Genomic DNA, 20,246 nt, shown 5'->3' with positions numbered 1-20,246 from the left:
CAGCATCTCTGGGAATCTAGGGTATACATAGAAACGTAGAATCAATGGGTCACAGAATATATGCATGTTGCAGTTTACTGAATAAACTGATGTATATCCCTACCAGCAGTGGATGAGAGTTACCAGCACTCAACATCTCTGGCAATACTTAGTATGTCTGATTCTTAAATGTTACCAATTTGTTGTGTGTAAAATAGTCTTGTTGTAGTGTTAAATCTGCACTGTCATTCATCTTTTGAGATGTCTGTGGGCTCTGTGGTAGGCTGAACTGTGTCTCTGAAAAAGATATGGTGAGGTCCCAAACCCCAGAACCTGTGAATGTGACACTATCTGGAAATAAGGTCTTTGCAGAGGTACTTAGTTAAGATGAGGTCATACTGGATCAGGGTGGGCCCTAATCCAATTACTGGTGTCCTTATAAGAAGGCCACGTGAAGGTGGAGAGAGAGGTTGCATCTATACACCAAGGAATACCAAGGGTTGCTGGCAGCCACCAGAAGCTAGTAGAGGGGTACATGGGACAGATTCTCCATTAGAACTTCTAGAAAGAACCAATCCTGCTGATACCCTGATTTCAGACTTCTAGCCTCAAGAACTGTTAGAGAATAAATTTCTGTTGTTTTTAGCCTTGCAGTTTGTGGTAATTTGTTATGGCAACCACAGGAAACTAATACAGGCCTCATCTTCACTAACAAATTCTTTTTGATGAAGATTTTTACCATGTAAATGAACACAGAACAATGGTTAGACAGTAGTTTTATGAAACCACAGGTATTCTATTATCTGCAATTAAGGGATGGGAAATGAAAAAAGGACAGAATTCAACACTAAATTCTCACTGCAGGTAACCTCACAGTGGCTGGAAGGTGATAGGTGCTGTTCTAGTATTTTAAGAACCTGCCCAGTGATAGACTTGCCCTAGGAGCGTCTCACTTTCCCATATAAGAAAGGAAAGAAAGAAAGAAAGAAAGGAGGAAAGAGAAAGAAAGAAATTAGGATAGCACGCAGCAAACTGCCAGGCTATGGCCACTATGGTACCCAGGATGACTGTTTACCACAGTCTAACCCTGTAACGCTCCACCAGGCTGGCAATCCATGGGCACCCACACTCAATGTCTGCAAGGACAGAGTTTTCCCAGAAAGTGATAGGAAGGGTTACAGCAGTTACTGGGTGCAAGAAAAATGACAAAACACTCCTAACATTGTCAACCTCAGATATGGAAGAAGGTTTCTTCTTCATGAGAAAACAACTGTAATATTTAAAAATTTAATCTTTTAGATCAAAAAGTCATGTTCAGGTATGTTTGCAATTCAAGGAAATGTTTGAAAAGCTGCTACTGATAAGCTTAATAATACTTTAAAACATTTACATAAAAAGGAAGCTTCAGCTGGCCAGACTCTAGAGCTGGAAAATTCAGCCCATGGCCCGTTCCTGCATAGAAAGCTTGGTTGGGACAGTCACAGCTCTGGTTTACATACTGCCTGTGGCCGCTCTCGAACCTCAGAGCTAAGTGGTTGTGACACAGACCACTGTCTGCAAAGCCTAAAGCAACTGCTCTCTGTTCCTTATAGAAAACATTTCTGACTGCTGATCCAGAGGGTCCCACACTCCTAACTGGGATCATTAAATACTATCGTGAAGACATAAAACCCTGGAATCTCACTTGAGAAAACAGTTCTAACACAGTAATTGTTTTGATTTGAGGACCTGGGGTGAAGATGACCCTTTAGATACTATTAATGTCTCCTATAATCTTCTATACCTTCAGGGCTACCCATGCCACTGCCTAGATACTCTGTAACCACCAACACAAAACACTGATGTTTCACTGGACAATGTAACAATGAGCCTCAATAGCTTTTATACTTACAGATGTTCTTCAAGCTTCTTTTTTAGAAGAACTGACTGAAAATGGAAAATAAAAAAATAGTTTATTACTTAACATTTTAACTAATAAGCTAATTTTAAAAAATTAAGAATATAGTAGTAAATAACTGAGTGAGCCCTCAGTAAGTTCTCTGGTCAAAGAGCTGAAAATACACAATGTACCCAAGTTTATTTCTCTTTGATAAGGGAGACAGCAGCCTATAAGTGATAAAAACGATCAGTATAAAATACCCATAAACTGTATGTCTGAATTCTCTATTTATAGTCAGGGAAATGAATAAAAAAGCCACTTATGTACAGACCTAATATTCCTGGATGCAATAGGCAAGTAGAACTCTAATAATAATAGACGGTCCCTAAGACACTTTTTATCTGCTATATTTTCCTTGCATCATGGGATCAACTTCCGTAAACACTTACTGAATTAATCAGAAGTTTCTGATATGCACAGGTTGCAAACAGTTTATGTGACAGGATAGGAACGTGAAAGATGGGATATGCACAGCATTTAATATGCTGGAGAATGCAGCTTTGACTGGGTATTTAAAAAAAGAGTCTCCTGAGAAGCAGGAGATCAGAACTGACCTAAAATAAACAAAGAATAACGGCATTCCATACAGGACCACCAGGTTTCATAATTAAACTCAACGCTTGTAGGGTACACATTACTAATGAATTCTGTGAAACAGTTCACGTTGAGATAAATAGTTACATAATTAATTCAGCCAAACCCAAATAATACAGACTTAGGAAACAAACTGTCCCATCAGTCAAGAGCAGCACGGAGGGGAACATACCCGTCACACCGGGCTCTTCCATTTTCAGTCCCCTGACTTGATAGTGATTACTGTCATCGCTTATTCGAGCCCATTCTGACACAGCTCTGGAATATTCAAATGCACTTTTTTGCTGAGTATGTCAACTACAGCTAGGTTAGTGGACCACAATGTCCTCTACCACTGCTTCCCCCAAACATAGAGAAAGATGATAACCCTGTTGACTTTTTATTTTTTAATAAATTTATTTATTTATTTTTGGCTGCATTGGGTCTTCATTGCTGCATGCGGGCTTCTCACTGTGGTGGTTTCTCTTGTTGCGGAGCATGGGCTCTAGGTGTGTGGGCTTCAGTAGCTGTGGCTCGCGGGCTCTAGAGCGCAGGCTCAGTAGCTGTGGCGCACGGGCTTAGTTGCTCCGCGGCCTGTGGGATCTTCCCGGACCAGGGCTTGAACCCGTGTCCCCTGCATTGGCAGGTGGACTCTCAACCACTGTGCCACCAGGGAAGTCTCAACCCTGTTGAATTCTGATTACTGCTCATTCCTTCTCCAGTACAGAGGGTAAAATGAAAATACTTTAAAAAACACCTTAGCTTTAATTGTGCATTTCTGTCTTGATTAAGCTCTAAGCAAAATTAATTTTTAAATCTGAGATAATATATAATAAAATGATTATGTAATGAGCAGTTAATATGCCAGGCACTCACTCAAGTTTATCATGTGCACTGTCTCATGTCAACCTCACAACCGTGAGTGATACCAGCCCCATCTCATGGCTGAGGGAGGTGAGGCTGGGGAGACATTCAGGGGCTTTCCAGAGGCAGATCCCAAATTAAAACCCAGGCCTGCCAGACCCCGGAGTCTATGCACAGTCTTCACCTCCACTGAAGCCTCTCCAGTGGAAGACTGTTACTCATAAAATGTGGCATCAGGAGGCCAGACTGTGACAGCAAGCTAGCTTCAAAATACTTGATAAAAACAAACTAGTTATAACAATGGGGGTAGGAGCGGGATGGGAAAAAAAAGGAGCAGAGTTCCCTTTAGCCTGACTGGTTAGGTTTTTGATATCCTTTAAGTATCTTAATTGTAAAGGGCATAAACCTATAAGTAATATTGGTATATTCCTTTTGCATAAAACTCCTGTTAATTTAAAATTTCAACCACATCAACTATGATGGCAGATAATGTATAAATCAAAAAACTCTTCAATATATAGAAATGAATAGGAAGCCATACTTACAATAGCCTTGAGCAGAAACCATGCCAAGAGACAGAGAGGACATATTAGTATGAAGCAAACACAGCAGCCAATAGAAGGAACGATTTAGTAATTCATGAACAGAAGTAAAAGACACGCATTTTTTTTCAAAAATGTACATTTTTCTTTCTTCTATGGTCTCCTCATCCTGTCTTGTTCTCTGGAGTTTTATACACTGTGGCTAGCTCAAATTATCCATATGCCTGGATATAACAATGCTTTTCTGCTTCCATGCTAAAAATAAATGACATAAAAATAATAATAAAAATGTGCAAATCACGCTACTCTGACTTAAGGTCACATGAAAGGACTGTGCTTTTGATAACAGAAATGGGCAGAAATTACGTTGTTCTTTAGAGAGGATCAATTCCATTTGGCAGGCTGCTCTGTGCATTACATATTCCTGAGAAGCAACACTGTAGGTTGGGTGAAAAGAGAGGCGACAACAACATTGAACACCTGCCGTGGGAAGAACCACACGTCGTGGGTCACACTTTTCTCCACATTATGCTGAGCCCGCCTTCAGAATGAGGCAAGTTTCTATCTGAATCTTTACAGAGAAAACAGCTCTGAGAGAATTTTCAAGAATTTAGAGCAACACATCTCAGCATCTGAGCAGTCAAATAAATTGACTAATTTATGCCAATAGCACTTCTAGGCCTGGGAACTCATTTCTGAAATATGGCCTCTTAAAGCAATGACACACAGCATATTTAATTAGATTTGATAGCCACAGTGATATCTAATCAGGTTATGTAAAAAACTGTTTTACAGAATAAATACCTTTCTGTATGTTTAAATATAAGTAAGAACAGCAAGTATAATGGTTATTAGAGTCTAACACTACGGTTGAGTGGATACTGATGTTTCGCCATTTTTACTTCCTAGGATCTGCACACCCCTCCCCTCTCTACCGTAACAAACCAACAGAAAGTCTCCCCAAAGTTTTCGAGACCAAAACGAAGTCTACATTTACCTCAGTTTAAGGGACCTAGTGATTTCACTGAACTAAGAAATGTTACCCGCTTTGGTTCACTGCTAAGACCCTCTTAGTTTTACTAGTATTTTCATACACGAATGGTGGTTTTGCTTGTGATTTAGCATTCTGGAGAAAGGCATGCTTGAAAGTAAACCATGGTATTTCAAACTAGTTCCATTTTAATAAGGGGATGATGTGGTTTAAATGTTGGTGAGAATTTTAGGAACTGGGAATCAATGTGGGGATCTAAGAAGAACTACCACCACATCAGAGGATAAATTACAGCCCATCATCTCAGAGAGCACGCTGCCAACATAAGCCAGATGGGTGCATAAGAAACTCATAAAATTAGGTCACCAGTGAGCTTTTTATACCTCACACTCTCAGGTTTTAAGTAATATGCTGTTTTGTTTTTACACCCTCTTACGTTACTAAGGCTGGACGGAACTAGATGTGTCTACAGTTTTGACGCTGAGTGCCCCAAATGACTCTAACAATGAAAACAACCAAATAGGTTTATACTCAAAAGCCAGAGTTACTCCGGCAAAAGGAAAAAAGTTATCAACTGACTGAAGCAAAGATTAAACTTCAGTTGTTATCCCCTCTTCACACTGGTTTTGAGCCCTTTTACAGGAGCAGCTCTAGTGTATACAGCTCATTAAATGTAAGGGATTTGCAAAACATGATTGATTTACGCCTGCATCAGAGCCTGACTACTATGAGCTGCCCCAGCTCACTGTGTGGGGCGGTGAGCATGGCGAGCTGGGGAGGACCCTGTTCCCGCCTCGGCACACTTACTCTTTTCTAGGTGAGCGCCTGCCAAGCAGGCAGGGCTAGGGCAGAGGGGCAGAGTGCTAAGCGAATATTAAAATAGGGCAGTGAGCTTATATTTGAGAGAGAGAGAGGGAGAGCGTGCGCACAAGCAGGGGCAGGGGAGTGTGTGTGTGTGTGTGTGTGTGTGTGTGTGTGAGAGTGTGTGACAATGTACGTGTGAGTGTGTGTGTGTATCTGTGTGGCGGGAGGGGCAGGGGGAGAAAGCGGGATTCATAAACCTAGAGATGGTAGCATTTTAGAAATGGCATTATTTTCTTTTTCTTTTTGCGGTACGCGGGCCTCTCACTGTTGTGGGCTCTCCCACTGCAGAGCACAGGCTCCGGACGCACAGGCTCAGCGGCCATGGCTCACAGGCCCAGCCGCTCTGCGGCATGTGGGATCTTCCCGGACTGGGGCATGAACCTGTGTCCCCTGCATCGGCAGGCGGACTCTCAACCACTGTGCCACCAGGGAAGCCCGGCATTATTTTCTTAAAATCAATTTTACAACAAACATTGCTACTTGAACATACTAAGTTTCTATCAGCATTTTTTTTTTTTTTGACCAGAGGGAAAAACCTATACTCTGAATACTGAGGTGAGCACATGTAAAACATAAAACCCCAATTAATTCTTCAGCTGATAACTACAAGTAAACTTCTAATTCCCAGCAGGATGAATCTGAAAGAGACAATAAAGTACTGTCTGGTCCTTTTTATAAGGAATGTTAGTAAAAGGAAAACAGTTTCTTTTCTATAACCACTATAATTACAATTATTTTGATATAGACCATCAAATAAAAGTTATAGCTTTTCTTAACATTATGAAACTGTTGGACCATCACTGGTACATATTAAGACTTACATCTTCTGCCTTTGAGCCTTGATCCTGTAAAGATTTTTGCAATTCTTCAACTTGTGACTGTACTTCTAGAAGTCTTTGATTCACCAGCCTAGAAATCAAAGGTACATTAATTTTCCAAGTTCTGACTAAACTTATGCCTTTTGCCTTAGGTTTTCACATTGGTTCGAGAAACAGTATAATGAGAAAAACAAAGTCTCATGTTATAGTCGTAGTAGCTCACTTTTCTGGTTGTTTTTTGTATTGCTTAAAATGTCTATAATGATATCCAATGCAGTGTTTTGGTGGACACATTTTGTTGAGCTGGTATATTTATACACATATATTTATCTGAAATTCACTTCACTATAGGTTTGTTCAAACTGAGTGTCAGGCACCACACTCAGCATAGTGCTAGCAGACCCTTGCACTCGAATTTAGTGGGGAGACAAAATGGAAAGAAATAAAATACGAGCTAAATACTTCAACACAGCACACAGAGGTACACACAGGAGTGACGGCTGCTCAGAGAAGCTAGGACTGCACCTAACTGCGTGGAGGAGCTGGGCTTCACTTGAATGGAGACCAGACAGTAAATAAAACGCTTATGTGGTTAAGGGTGGAAAGGGGATTCAAGACCGAGAATTCAGCATGTCCAAAGCACACAGAAAGGGAGCGGGTACGAAGAGTTCAGGAACTGTATGGCTGAAGACCAAGTTATGAGGCGAAGGAAGGCTGGAGATGAAACCAGAGGAGAAAAGGAGAGGCTGGGACACCCCTCTGAGAAATGCAAACGTATTTTTATTTATCCTATAATCGGGCCTAAAATTTTGTTGGGATGGGAATAGCCCAGCCAGCCTTTAAAAATGCTGATTCTGGAGCTCAATCCCCATAAATTCTCTAGAACATTAGGATGCAACATTCAGGGGACCAGTAGGTCTTGGACGATGTGGAAGGATCAGACAGTGTTTCAGAAAGATCACGCTGGTGTGAAAGTGGAGGAGACCGTCTGGGAAGCCCCACCGGGGCCGGCACAGTGATCACGCCTCCCCCTAAAACAGAAGGGGGCAGAGGCGGGGTGCACGGAAAATGCAAAGGAATACGAGGAGCAAAAAGTAACTCAGGAGTCCGGTCTGAGCTACCAAGGACCATTTACTGAGAAAGGGAATACAGGAAGAGCAGGCTGAGAAAGAGGCACAAAGGACTTCATTTGGTATTTGTCAAAAATGAAGTGATGAGAGATGCCTGTCGAACAGCTGGACACCTGCACCTGAAGCCCAGCGGGAGGGCTAAGCCGACCCTCCAGACCCAAGAGCCGTTCGGCAATGACTGAAGCCACGAGCATGAGTAACAGTGGCCAGAAAGACCGTGAACCAGCTCGGAGGAGGAACAAGAGGGGCCACGGCAGACCACCAAGCAAAGGGCTGAAAGAGGAGCCTCGCCCTGGACGGCAATCCAAGGACTGGGAGAGACACAAGCGAGGGCTGTTCCTGAAACTGAGAACAAGTCTGCGGAAGGGGAAACGATCCACAATGAAAACAGTAAAGAGGCGAGGAGAGATAAAGTCCTAACTGCTCCCACTGGACTGGCTAGTGAGTACTTGAGTAAAAGCCAGATTGCTCCCAATTAAGGACAAAACAGGGCAATGAATATTTAGAATCCAAATAGCCAAGAAGTTCAGTAAGAAATTTTTTTTACTCAACAAGTGACAAGAAATTCTTACTGTAAACCTCTAGGTTCTATAATTTAGTGAGAATCACAGTAAAAAGGCAATAAATCTATAATAATAACTGATGTTTTTCACACAAAGGAATCTGTTTTTTCACTCAGTGAAAGAATTATCTGAAAACTCATATTCAATATGGAACAGAGGTACATAAGTACGTTGCTGACTGTAAATTTGTTTAATTTTCTCAGGAAGCAATATGAAAAATATATCAAACTATAAGGCTATTTCAACTATCCATCTTAGACATTTTTGAAATTAATCAGTCAAAAAATATTGTTACTAGGTGGAGGCCATCATAAATGTCATAAAACATAGTCTAACATATCGATTAAGGCATGGAGCATACATGTACACACACATGTATGAACCTATAAAAATATATCTAAATATATACGAAAATATTTCAACTACAAAATAAATGAGGATTATAATGCTGACCTCATGGGGTTGTTTAGAAAACTAAGTAAGATAATATATAAAGGGTGTGCACATAGCAGGTACTCTATAAATGCCTCTACTTTCTTTCTCCCCCTTCAAGGGTTTAGTTAATCAACATTTTAATCCAAGTCTAATTACATATAGTTGTCAAGGGGGTGTAGGGAGAGGGTGAGCTTGAGATCACAACCTACTCTGAGAGGGAAGGGAAGGAGATCACGCGTGCTTCCAGAGAGCTTCCCAAGCCGTTCCAGTACGGCTCCTCTCTCGACCCTTCATGCCTCTCCTTACATTGCTTGAGTTCAACAGGTGTTACAGATTTTAACAAATACCAACTTGTTGGGAAAACTAACTGGAAAGGACTTTGGAGGTTTACTACAAACCTCTCCTTCTAAGGTGACATATGGTGGTGAGCAAATAGTATTTAAGGTCGTACAGTTATGAGACTAAGTAGAACTGAAACTCTGCTTTCTTGGTGCTAACCCAGTGCTGTCAAAGAGTAAGAGGTTAAGGTACAGACCAGGTAATGTAAACACTTACTAAACTCAGTAAGAACAAACTTATGATAACTCACTTAAGAGTAAAGCATCCTGTGAGGAGAAGACAGGGAAAAAAACGTTTTATAAATGTGGCAGAAGATAAACTGGCAAGAAAGAGGTTAAGTAGAGGCTTTGGAGTCTGGTAGCCTGGGTCTCAGCCCAAATTCCTACATGTGTAAAACTTTAATAAAGTAAGACCGCATGTTTAAAACACTTAGCACAATGTTTGGAACAACGCTGGAACATGTTTGGAACAGCAGTTTAATAAATGTTAGCTGCTCGTATTACTAGTATTACTGTTACAGATCATAATACCCACAGATGGCTATAATCTAAAGGTAAGTTATCATCAGTGTTGTAATTTAATAAACAAACACAGCTGTGAATAACAGGGATTTAGGAGGTAACCAGTCATCTACATGCACGAGTCCTCTACGAATGACAGCCAGCTGTTCTATTTTGAAGGAGAAAGAGTAATAGCTGTAAGGTCTGTGACAAACAAGGCAAAGTGTTACAGAAAACGTTGTAGGTGTTGATTCACTGATAAGAAATTAGTGTTGGGAGAAGGCTCTCCCCACTAAGATGCTAAAAGACAGTGGAGGCCAAGGATGAAGGGGGTAACTCAAGGTGCCCTCACCATGGGCTCTGCATGACTGCCTGCTGTTTTCTACAATTCCCATTCCTCCTCCTTCTCTTTTTCCACTTTTTCTAAGTATTTTAAAAAAGTATTCATTATCTATGCTCCTAAGAAATGATATAAAAATGTCTCCTTACATTTATGCTTAATTATGCTCTAATAATCACCCTGGTATTTACAGTGTGCTGATTCTCCCTCAGCAGCTTTAAAAATTAAAGTTACAGGAGGAAGGGTAGGATATGTAAAACTATCGTAAAAATTTTGACTCTCAAGACTGACTCACACCTGGGAAATGCCAAATCAATCAGGCAGAATAAGCAAAGAATCTGTAATATCACAAAAACTGTGAAACTATTTATAAAATTGTCAAATCCCTCACAAATCACAGAATATCACAGCTCTAAGAAAAAGAAAAGACATCATAGGTCTGGTATTTAAGAAACATTTCCAAAAAGGAAAAGAATGAGAGGATTGTCACAATAAAACATAAAAGTAGCCCTTGCCAGCACAAGCTACTGGTTTAAAAGTAGTTTGGACAAACTGCCTACTGCAACACTCTTAAAACTTACAAGCAGAAAAGTGATGTTTTGTTAAATTTGCAGATTCTAAATTCTCAAAATAATTGAATTGTTCATAAAATGGATGACTTCCTATCAGAGTCACAAGAAATAACAGATTAAAAAAAAAAAAGCCCTATCAATTGAATCATGATGGATCCTACTGTTTTCCTCATACCAGTCAATTCTTTGAAACATTAGCTTGTAAAAACAGGGTAAACTCTACTAATATAAGCATGACTATGAAGTAAAATTGTCTCGAAAGACTGTGAATAAATCGTGACTTTTTTTAATCCTCTAGTTTTAATTAGTGATTAAAAAGGGAAAGTGGTAGGACTTTGGTATCATTTTGCCAGAAGACAAGAGCTAAAGACGGGAATGCTATTACAGAGAGACTATACTTTTGGGCAAATTTGCCCGTAAGTGGAAAAAAGTACTCTTGAAATGAAATGGAATAACACACTTTCACTTTTCAAACCACAACTCAAACCTTTGTTTAAGGGAATCAAAATCAAGGTAAATAGAGAAAACCGGTGTCTAAGCTGCTGCCACATGCCTCCTACCTGTTCTCTGTCTCCAGTTCATTCTTGCGTAGGCTGGCATCATCTAGAAGGCTCTGCAATAAGGCGATTTTTTCATTGTCTGAACCCTCTTGGTTAATTTTTAACATCTTATTCTCATGCTGAAGACGAATAAGTTTCTCCCTGAGAGCAGAAGAAAAACAGATTAACGTAGTTATCAAAATCCAGCTATGCAGTGTTATAGATTTAATACATAGAACAGAAATGAAAAACAAAGTACCTGGAAAAAATTTAGCTCCTGTTGTAACTGGCTGAGACATTACATTTCAGGTCTTAAGCACTTTCTTTTTAGAATGGACAATCTGAAGATAACAGAATCCCCATACAGCATGACTTGTAATGAATGAGGTTTCAAAATCCTATTTCCTTTCTGATTTAAGCATTTAAGCTGTGAATGATTTAAGCACTTAAGCTGTGAATGCACCTATGGTATTTGTTCTTTGATTCTCGTCAACAAAACATCATCTCTAATGCTATGCTCTTACATTACCAATAATTTGGTGGCAAGATGTAACATTCAACGAAGAATGCCTTCAAGACATGCAGTCCATCCATTCCTGTAGATACGGTAAACCTGTAGTCTTGTAACAAGACAGATTATCAGAGCCAGGTTACTGGACTGCATTGTTTTGGGCTCTTTGCGTGATGCCAAATGCTTACACTGAGGGATGCTAAAAGCAACAGCCACACAAAAATTGCCACTGTGAATACTGCAGGGATGATATAATTGAACATTAATTCACATGACAATATCATTGAAGATATACGTCTTGAAGATAGAATTCGTCCTTTATGTTAGAGAGGGTCATCTCTAGAGGGCCGCATGAAGAAGATATTACTATCCATACCAGATGCTATGAAAAACTGTGCTTCTCATGGAAAAAGAAAAAAAAGCGAATATCAAACACAAAAAAAACATTCTGCTCTTATTTTGTAAACACTGTAAACCTTATAAAATACTTTAACTTTTTCTATTGAAAAGATGAGAGTCAAATCTGTAACCCAACTCAAGCAGTTACACAGAACTTGATATATTTTGTAAACTGAAAAAAATGACTTCATCATATTTGTCAATTACAAAGTAAAACAAGCTCATTGTAGGGTGAAAAAAAGATAAATGAGAAGAAAATACAAACCCTCCATAACCCTGCAGTGCAAAATAATTACTGTTGAAATACAGCCTTCTAACTTTATGCATACGTACAAACATGCAAACACTTGTAAAAATGAATCTCACAGTACCTGTTACACTGGTATCTGCTATTTACACTTAACTTTTCACAATCTTTTCATAGCATTAAATTTTATACTTTAATATTTTAAATGACATGTTAAAGTATATAGACGATCATTATTTAATTCATGCCCAATTATTGGGCATTTAGATTATTACCAATTTTGAACTTCAACATGTTATTAATGATTAGCTTTATAAATATCCTTTTGTGTATATCCTTGGGTATTTCCTCAGAATTAATTCTCAGACAAGTAATTTTTCTGTCAAAAGATAGGCACATTTTTTAGACAACATACACATTCTGCCAAACTGCTCAAAAGAAAAGTTGTACAACCACAAGAAAAAAAATTTTTTGGTAATTATGTGTGGTGATGTATATTAACTAGACTTAATACGGTAATCATTTCACAACATACACACATAGCAAATCATTATGTTGTATACCTAAAGTTGTTACACAGTTATATGTCAATTATATCTCACTTGAAAAAGATTGTATCACTTTAATCTTTTACTCCTAGTTTATGAGGTTTCCAATTTCTCCACATCCTTAACATCAGTGAAAATCATCACTTTTAACAGATTTTTGCAAACTGGAAGAGCAAATTTCATTATGCATCAAGAATACTGATCCATTGTCTATATATACATTGAGAAATTTCATCTTTGTACTATTTCATTTTCTTGATAGCTCTTCTAGACATATTCTAGACACAGAGAATTTTTTTTTTTTTTTTTTTTTTTGCGGTACGCGGGCCTCTCATTGTTGTGGCCTCTCCCATTGTGGAGCACAGGCTCCGGACGCGCAGGCTCAGCGGCCATGGCTCATGGGCCCAGCCGCTCCACGGCATGTGGGATCTTCCCGGACCGGGGCACGAACCCGTGTCCCCTGCATCGGCAGGCGGACTCTCAACCACTGCGCCACCAGGGAAGCCCCACAGAGAATATTTTAATTTGTATTGAGTAATACTCAATAAAAACCATTTTATTTGTTGAATTTTTATCATTGTTCTTTTGTCTCAGAACTTAAAAATCTAACTGCATTACCTATAAGCTTCCTTAAAATTTGTTTTTTGGACATAACCATTTATTTATAAATATTCATAAAAATAAGTGTATTTATTCATTCAACAAACTTTATTGGTCCAATAATAAAGTACCATGTCAGATGGCAGAAAAGTAAAAGGTATACAAGATGCTTCCAGAATTGGTGTTCCATTATACACCTTTTCTCTGTCCTTCTTAAACAAATGCCAACAACAAAAACCTCTGTCTTCATTTATTCAATAAGTATTTCAATGCCTATTGCAACTTTCACAGTTTATAAAACTTTTACACAACCATTATTTTAGTTAATACCTCCAACGATGTTATGAAGGATCAAGGCTAGTGTCAATTTAAAAAGGGGGCAAATTAGCCCGAAAAAGGTAAAAGCAATATTCAGGATTACTCATTCACCTTCTGATGGACAGCTGGTGCCTCCCTATCAATTTTTCATTCTTAAACATAAAGCCAGGCATATATTGAAATAAATGGAATATTTTAAATGCTATGATTAAATACAAATGTAAGGTACTACTGAGGGAAGAGTAGTAGAGATGAGGAGATGCTTCCTCCTGTCTGTACATTCTGTCTTTCCCAGACCATTCCCTGTACTTGAGTAATAAATCTTAGAGACTAATTTTTTTTTTTTTTTCTGTATGCGGGCCTCTCACTGTTGTGGCTCCGGATGCACAGGCCCAGCAGCCATGGCTCATGGGCCCAGCCGCTCCACGGCATGTGGGATCCTCCCGGACCAGGGCACGAACCCGTGTCCCCTGCATCGGCAGGCGGACTCTCAACCACTGCGCCACCAGGGAAGCCTGGGACTAATTATTTTGCAGGCTGATGGCTAAGCATAACCTTTGTCTTTGGGCCACGTGGTTTCACTGCTAAATGTCTGCTGAGGATGCCCAAGCACAGATATATTAGTTTACTGAGTATATGTGAGACACTGTCCTCCCAAAGAGAGAAATCAAGTCTCTGTGGGGACAGCTGAAGAAAGCCCCTAATATCCTAAATCATGGACATCTAACCTCGAGTTCGCGTTGAAAGTGTTAGCGATAAAGAAAAGGAACTGGTCCTCTATACCACAGAGTAGTACGTTTTCTCCAAGAATATTGTGCAGTGTGGCTGTGACCTTCACCATCTCCTTACCTGATTTCAGGTGTGACGATCTCTGCTGCCAGACTATCTGAAGATTCCTGACTTCCCAGAGGCATTAACCCTGTAAACAAACAATCATGGGTGCAAGGTTAAGAGAGGGCACAGCTACCTCCTTTAGTTCCTATATGAACTCCTACTTTGAGCATTAATTTTAACAGCTAAAATCTTTAATTCAAGTAAAAAACCATGTCACACTTGCCTTACATGATTGCCTTACAACATTATTATTATATCATTTTAACACTTTTTAAGGGTACAACTGAGTGGCACTAAGTCCCATGTTGGCGCTAAGGCACTATGTTGTGGAACCATCACTACTATCTATTCCCAAACTCTTTCATCACTCAAAACGTAAATTCTGGAACCATTAAGCAGTAACTCCCCATTACTTTCTCCCTCAGCTCCTCGTAACTTTAATCCCAATTTCTGTCTGTCTAAATGAACTTGCCCATTCTAGACGCCTCACACCAATATTAGTCCTTTTGTGTCTGGCTCACTTCACCTAACATAATGTTTTCAATAGTCATCTATGTTGCACCATTTATCACAACTTCATCTCTTTATATGGCCAAATAATATCCCATTATACATACATATCACATTTTCTTTATCCATGTATCTGTCTATGGACACATGGGTTGTTCCCACCTTTTGGCTATTGTGAATAATGCTGCTATGAACATTGGTATACCAGGATGTGGTTGAGTCCTTGCTTTGATTCTTTTGTATATACACTTAGGAGTGGAATTTCTGGATCATATGGTAACTTTTTAAAGAACCACCAAACTCTTCCGCAGTGGCTGACCCATTTTACGTTCCCACCAGCAAGGCAGGAGGGCTCCGACTTCTCCACACCCTCACCAACACTTGTCACTTTCCTTTCTTTCTTTTTTTATAGTAGCCATCCTAATGGGTGTGAAGTGGTATCTCACTGTGGTTTTGCTTTGCATTTCTCTAATGACTAATGATGTTGAGCACTGTTTCATGTGCTTACTGGACATTTGTATATCTTCTTTGGAGAAATGTCTATTCAAGTCCTTTGCTTGTCTGTGAACTGCAAAGGACTTTTGCAGTTTCTTTTTGTTGTTGAATTGTAGAAGTTCTTTATACACTCTTGACATCAATCATCTATCAGATAAATGATTTGCAGATATTTTCTCCCATCTTGTGGGTTGCCTTTTCACTATGTTGATAAGTGTTCTTTGAAACACAAAAGTTTTTAATTTTGTTGAAGTCCGATTTACCCATTATTTTTGTTGCCTGTGCTTTTGGTATCAATTCCAAGGAATCACTGCCAAATCCAACATCATGATGATTTTCCTCTATGTTTTTTTAAAATTTTATAGCTTTAGCTCTTACATTCAGGTCTCTGATCCATTTTGAGTTCCTTTTTTGTATATGGTGTAAGGGTCCAACTTCATGCTTTTGGATGTGGACATACAGCTTTCCCAGCACAATCTGTTTGAAAGACTTTCCTTTCCCCCACTAAGTGGTCTTGACACTCTCGTTGAAAATCAATTTATTGCATATGTGAGGGTTTATTTCTAGGCTCTCTATTCTACTCCATTGGTCTATATATCTGTCCTTATACCTACACATACTGTTTTGATTACTCTAACTTTATACTAAGTTTTGAAATCAGGAAGTATGAGTGCTCAAGCTATTTTTTTTTTCTTTTTCAAGATTGTTTTGGCTATTCAGGATCCCTTGAGATTCCATATAAATTTTAGTCTGGGTTTTTCTATTTCTGCAAAAAATGCTGTTGGTATTTTGATAAGGACTGCACTGAATCTGTAGGGTTTTTTTTAATATAAATTTATTTATGTTATTTATTTTTGGCTGCATTGGGTCTTCATTGCCGCGCTCAGGCTTTCTCTAGTTGCAGTGAGCGGGGGCTACTCTTGGTTGCGGTGCGCGGGCTTCTCATTTCGGTAGCTTTTCTTGTTGCAGAGCATGGGCTCTAGATGCACAGGCTTCAGTAGTTGTGGCTCACAGGCTCTAGAGCACAGGCTCAGTAGTTGTGGCTCACGGGCTTACTTGCTCCACGGAACATGGGATCTTCCCAGACCAGGGCTCGAACCCGTGTCCCCTGCATTGGCAGGCGGATTCTTAACCACTGTGCCACCAGGGAAGCCGCCTGTAGATTGTTTTTGGTAGTACTGTCATCTTAACAATATTAAGCCTTAAATGAACATGCAATATCTTCCCATTTAGGTTTTCTTTAATTTCTTTCAGCAGTGCTTTGTAGTTTTCAAGGTACAAGTGTCTCCCTGGTTAGATTTATTCCCAAGTATTTTATTCTTTTTAATCCTATTGTAAATGGAATTGTTTTCTTAATTTACTTTTCATATTGTTCATTGTTAGTGTATAGAAACGTAACTCATTTTTGTGGGTTGATTTTATATCCTGTAAATTTGCTGAATTCATTTTATTAGTTCTCAGAGCTTTGTGTGTGTGTGTGTGTGTGTGTGTGTGTGTGTGTAATTTTTAAAGGGTTTCAACATATAAGATCACGTCATCTGCAAACAGAGATGATTTTAGTACTTCCTTTACAATTTAGATTTTTTTTTCTTTGTCTAATTGCTCTGGCTAGAAGATCCTATACTACATTGAACAGAAGTATAGAAGTGCTGGTCGCAGGCATCATTGTCTTATTCCTGATCTTAGAGGAAAAGCTTTCGGTCTTTCACCACTGTGTATGAAGTTAGCTGTGGGTTTTTCATATGGCCTTTATCAAGTTGTAGAAGTTTCCTTTCTAGTTCTCCTCCTAGTTTATTGAGTTTTTTTATGATGAAAGGGTGTTGGATTTTGTCAGTTGCCTTTTCTGCATCAGTTGAGATGATCATGTGGTTTTTTTCCCCTTCATTCTATTAATGTGGTATATACTACACTGATCTCTATGTCTTTCCATATGTGAGTTTCATGCTGTTCAATTACAGTAGTTTTATAGTAACTTTTGAAATCAGAATGTGTAAGTTCTCCAACTTTTTATTTTTTAAGATTATTGTTTTGGTTATATAGTGGCTCCTTCGTTTTTTTATATAAATTGTACAATCAGCTTGTCAATTTCTACAAAAAAGTCTGCTGAGAATTTGATTGGGATTGCATTGAATCTTTAGACCAATATGAAGAGAACTGTAGTCTTAACTACAGTGCTTTTTCCAACATCTGAATGTGGAATGTCTTTACATTTATTTAGATCTTTAATTCATCTTAGTAATGATTCATAGTTTTCAGTGTAGAAATCTTGCATTCCTTTGTTAAACCTATCTCTAAGCAGTTTATTCTTTATCATACTATTATAATTTCATTTTCAGATTGTATACTAGTACTACATAGAAATATAATTGGTATTTGTATACTGACCTTGTATATTGAGACCTTGCTGAACTCATTTATCAGATCTATGATTTTTTACATCCTCTTTTCCTTTCTGGATGCCCTTTATTTCTTTTTCTTGCCTGACTGCACTGGCTAGAACCTCCATGTTGAATAGAAGTGGCAAGACTGAACAGCCTTGCCTTGTTCCTGATCTTAGGGAAAAGATCTTAGTCTTAATGATCTTAGTCTTTCATCATTAAGTATGAGGTCAGCTGTAGGGTTTTCATAGATGTCCTTTACTAGGCTGTAGAAGTTTCCTTCTATTCCTAGATTGCTAAGAGTGTTTATCATGACATTTACAAAACAGAAACAGACTCACAGACTTAGAGAACGAACTTATGGTTAACAAAGGGGAGAGTGGGGGGCGGTGATAAATTAGGAGTTTGGGATTGGCAGATGCAAGCTACTGTGTATAAAACAGATAAACAGCAAGGTCCTGCTGTATAGCACAGGGAAGTACATTCAATATCTTGTAATAAACCACAATGGAAAAGAATACAAAAGAGAATGTACATAAATGTATAAATGAATCACTTTGCTGTCCACCAGAAACAAACACAACATTGTAAATTAACCATACTTCAATTAAAAAAAAATTTTGAAAAAAGAATGTTTATCATGAATGGTGCCACCTACTTTTTCAACTTAATGATATAACATACCCAGCCCTCCACGGCAGGCATATATAAGATATACTTCATTCTTTTTAATGGCTCTAAAGTATACAGTTGAATGAGAATGCCATTCCTGTACTGCTGAACTTTTATGTTGGTTCTAAATTTCACTATTATAAATGATGTTTTAGTTCATAGGGTAAATTTTCAGAGCAAAAATGCTAGCTCAAGGATATATACATGAGGGACTCCCCTGGTGGCACAGTGGTTAAGACTCTGTGCTCCCAATGCAGGGGGCCCGGGTTTGATCCCTGGCCAAGGAACTAGATCCCACATGCATGCCACAACTAAGAGTTTGCATGCCACAATTAAGGAGCCTGCCTGCTGCCACTAAGACCTGGTGCAACCAAATAAATAAATATTAAAAGAAAAAAAGGATATATACATGAATAAGGTTTAAAGGTAATAAAGAAACACGTGAAAGCTTACATAAGATGGCCTCCCTTTTCTTGATGATACAGGACCTAAGAATTAAAGCATTAAGGTTCAAGGCTAGAGTCTCAAAATTTTGGGAAAACTCATGTAGAATTGACTAGAGATACATGAAAGGACTACCAAGCAGCAACAAGGATCCAATTATGATCAGAAATCATTTGTCTTTTGGTGAGGACAGTCAAGAAAGATGTATAATTTTCTCAAAAGCAAAAATAAACAAGTGGAACTACCTCAAACTAAAAAGCTTCTGCACAGCACAGGAAACCATGAAAAAAATGAAAAGGCAACTTACCAAATGGAAGAAAATATTTGCAAGTCAGTTATCTGATCGGGATTAATATCCAAAATATATAAAGAACTCATATATCTCAATAGCAAAAAAACCCAAACAATCCAATTAAAAATGGGCAAAGGATCTGAATAGACATTTTCCCAAAGAAGACATACAAATAGCCAACAGGTACATGAAAAAGGCTCAATATCACTAATCACCAGGGAAATACAAATCAAAACCACAATGAGCTATCACCTCTCACACTTGTTAGAACAGCTATTATTAAAGAGACCAGAAATAACAAGTGTTGGTGAGTATGTGGAGAAAAGGGAGCCCTTGCGCCCAGCTGATGAGAACGTAAATCGGTGCAGCCGCTATGGAGAAGAGAGCTGGGGTGTGGGGGTGGGCTAAATGGGTGAAGGGGGTCAAAAGGTCCGAACTTCCAGGTATAAAATAAGTAAGTCACGTGGATGTAATGTATAGCATGGTGTACATAATAATACAGTATTGTATATTTGAAAGTCACTAAGAGAGTAGATCTTAAAAGTTATCACAAGAAAAAAATGTTTTTCAACTATGTATGGGGACAGATGTTAGCTAACTAGACTTACTATAGTGACCATTTTGCAATACATACAAATATCGAATCATATTGTACATGTGAAACTAAGAGTATAATATTATATGTCAATTATACCTCAGTAAACAAGAAAGAAAAGGAAAAAACCAGAAAGATACATAATTTTTTTAGCTGGCCTTGGTAATCTGGAGTACAGAATAAAACTAATTAGGGCTTGAAATAAGTCAAGAGGATAAGGAAAGACAGTGGTGATGAGAACACAGTTGAAATGGCTGGTATGCAGGCTGGGTGAGCTGGAAAAGGTGGTGATCAGTAGACGATCAGCAGAGACTACAGAGGGGGCTGAAGGTGGATGGAGCAGATGAGCAGGTTTGGTAGAAGCAGTGAGGAGGGGAAAAGGAGGCTTTTGTTGGAGTGGGAGTGAACAGAGGGT

At 38.8% G+C, this 20,246-nt stretch overlaps 1 protein-coding gene across 5 annotated transcripts in view; it reads right to left on the bottom strand.

The window, feature by feature from the left end:
* The window catches only part of HOOK3 (hook microtubule tethering protein 3), a 129,209-nt gene that overhangs the window by 44,543 nt on the left and 64,420 nt on the right, over positions 1 to 20,246 (bottom strand). For all 5 annotated transcript variants that reach the window (XR_012328895.1, XR_012328896.1, XR_004524258.2 and 2 more), the window contains exons 14-17: positions 14,461 to 14,530; positions 11,010 to 11,150; positions 6,574 to 6,661; positions 1,871 to 1,905 (exon numbers count right to left, since the gene is read on the bottom strand). Coding sequence is in view for 2 of the 5 variants with exons in the window: in XM_073798542.1 (XP_073654643.1) it covers positions 1,871 to 1,905; positions 6,574 to 6,661; positions 11,010 to 11,150; positions 14,461 to 14,530 (334 nt within the window). In the remaining 3 variants the exon portion in view is untranslated. The remainder of the gene's footprint in view (positions 1 to 1,870; positions 1,906 to 6,573; positions 6,662 to 11,009; positions 11,151 to 14,460; positions 14,531 to 20,246) is intronic.

Source organism: Tursiops truncatus, chromosome 21 (assembly GCF_011762595.2).
Source record: "Tursiops truncatus isolate mTurTru1 chromosome 21, mTurTru1.mat.Y, whole genome shotgun sequence".
Classification (NCBI taxonomy): Eukaryota; Metazoa; Chordata; class Mammalia; order Artiodactyla; family Delphinidae; genus Tursiops; species Tursiops truncatus.
This window is presented reverse-complemented; position numbering and strand designations above follow the sequence as displayed.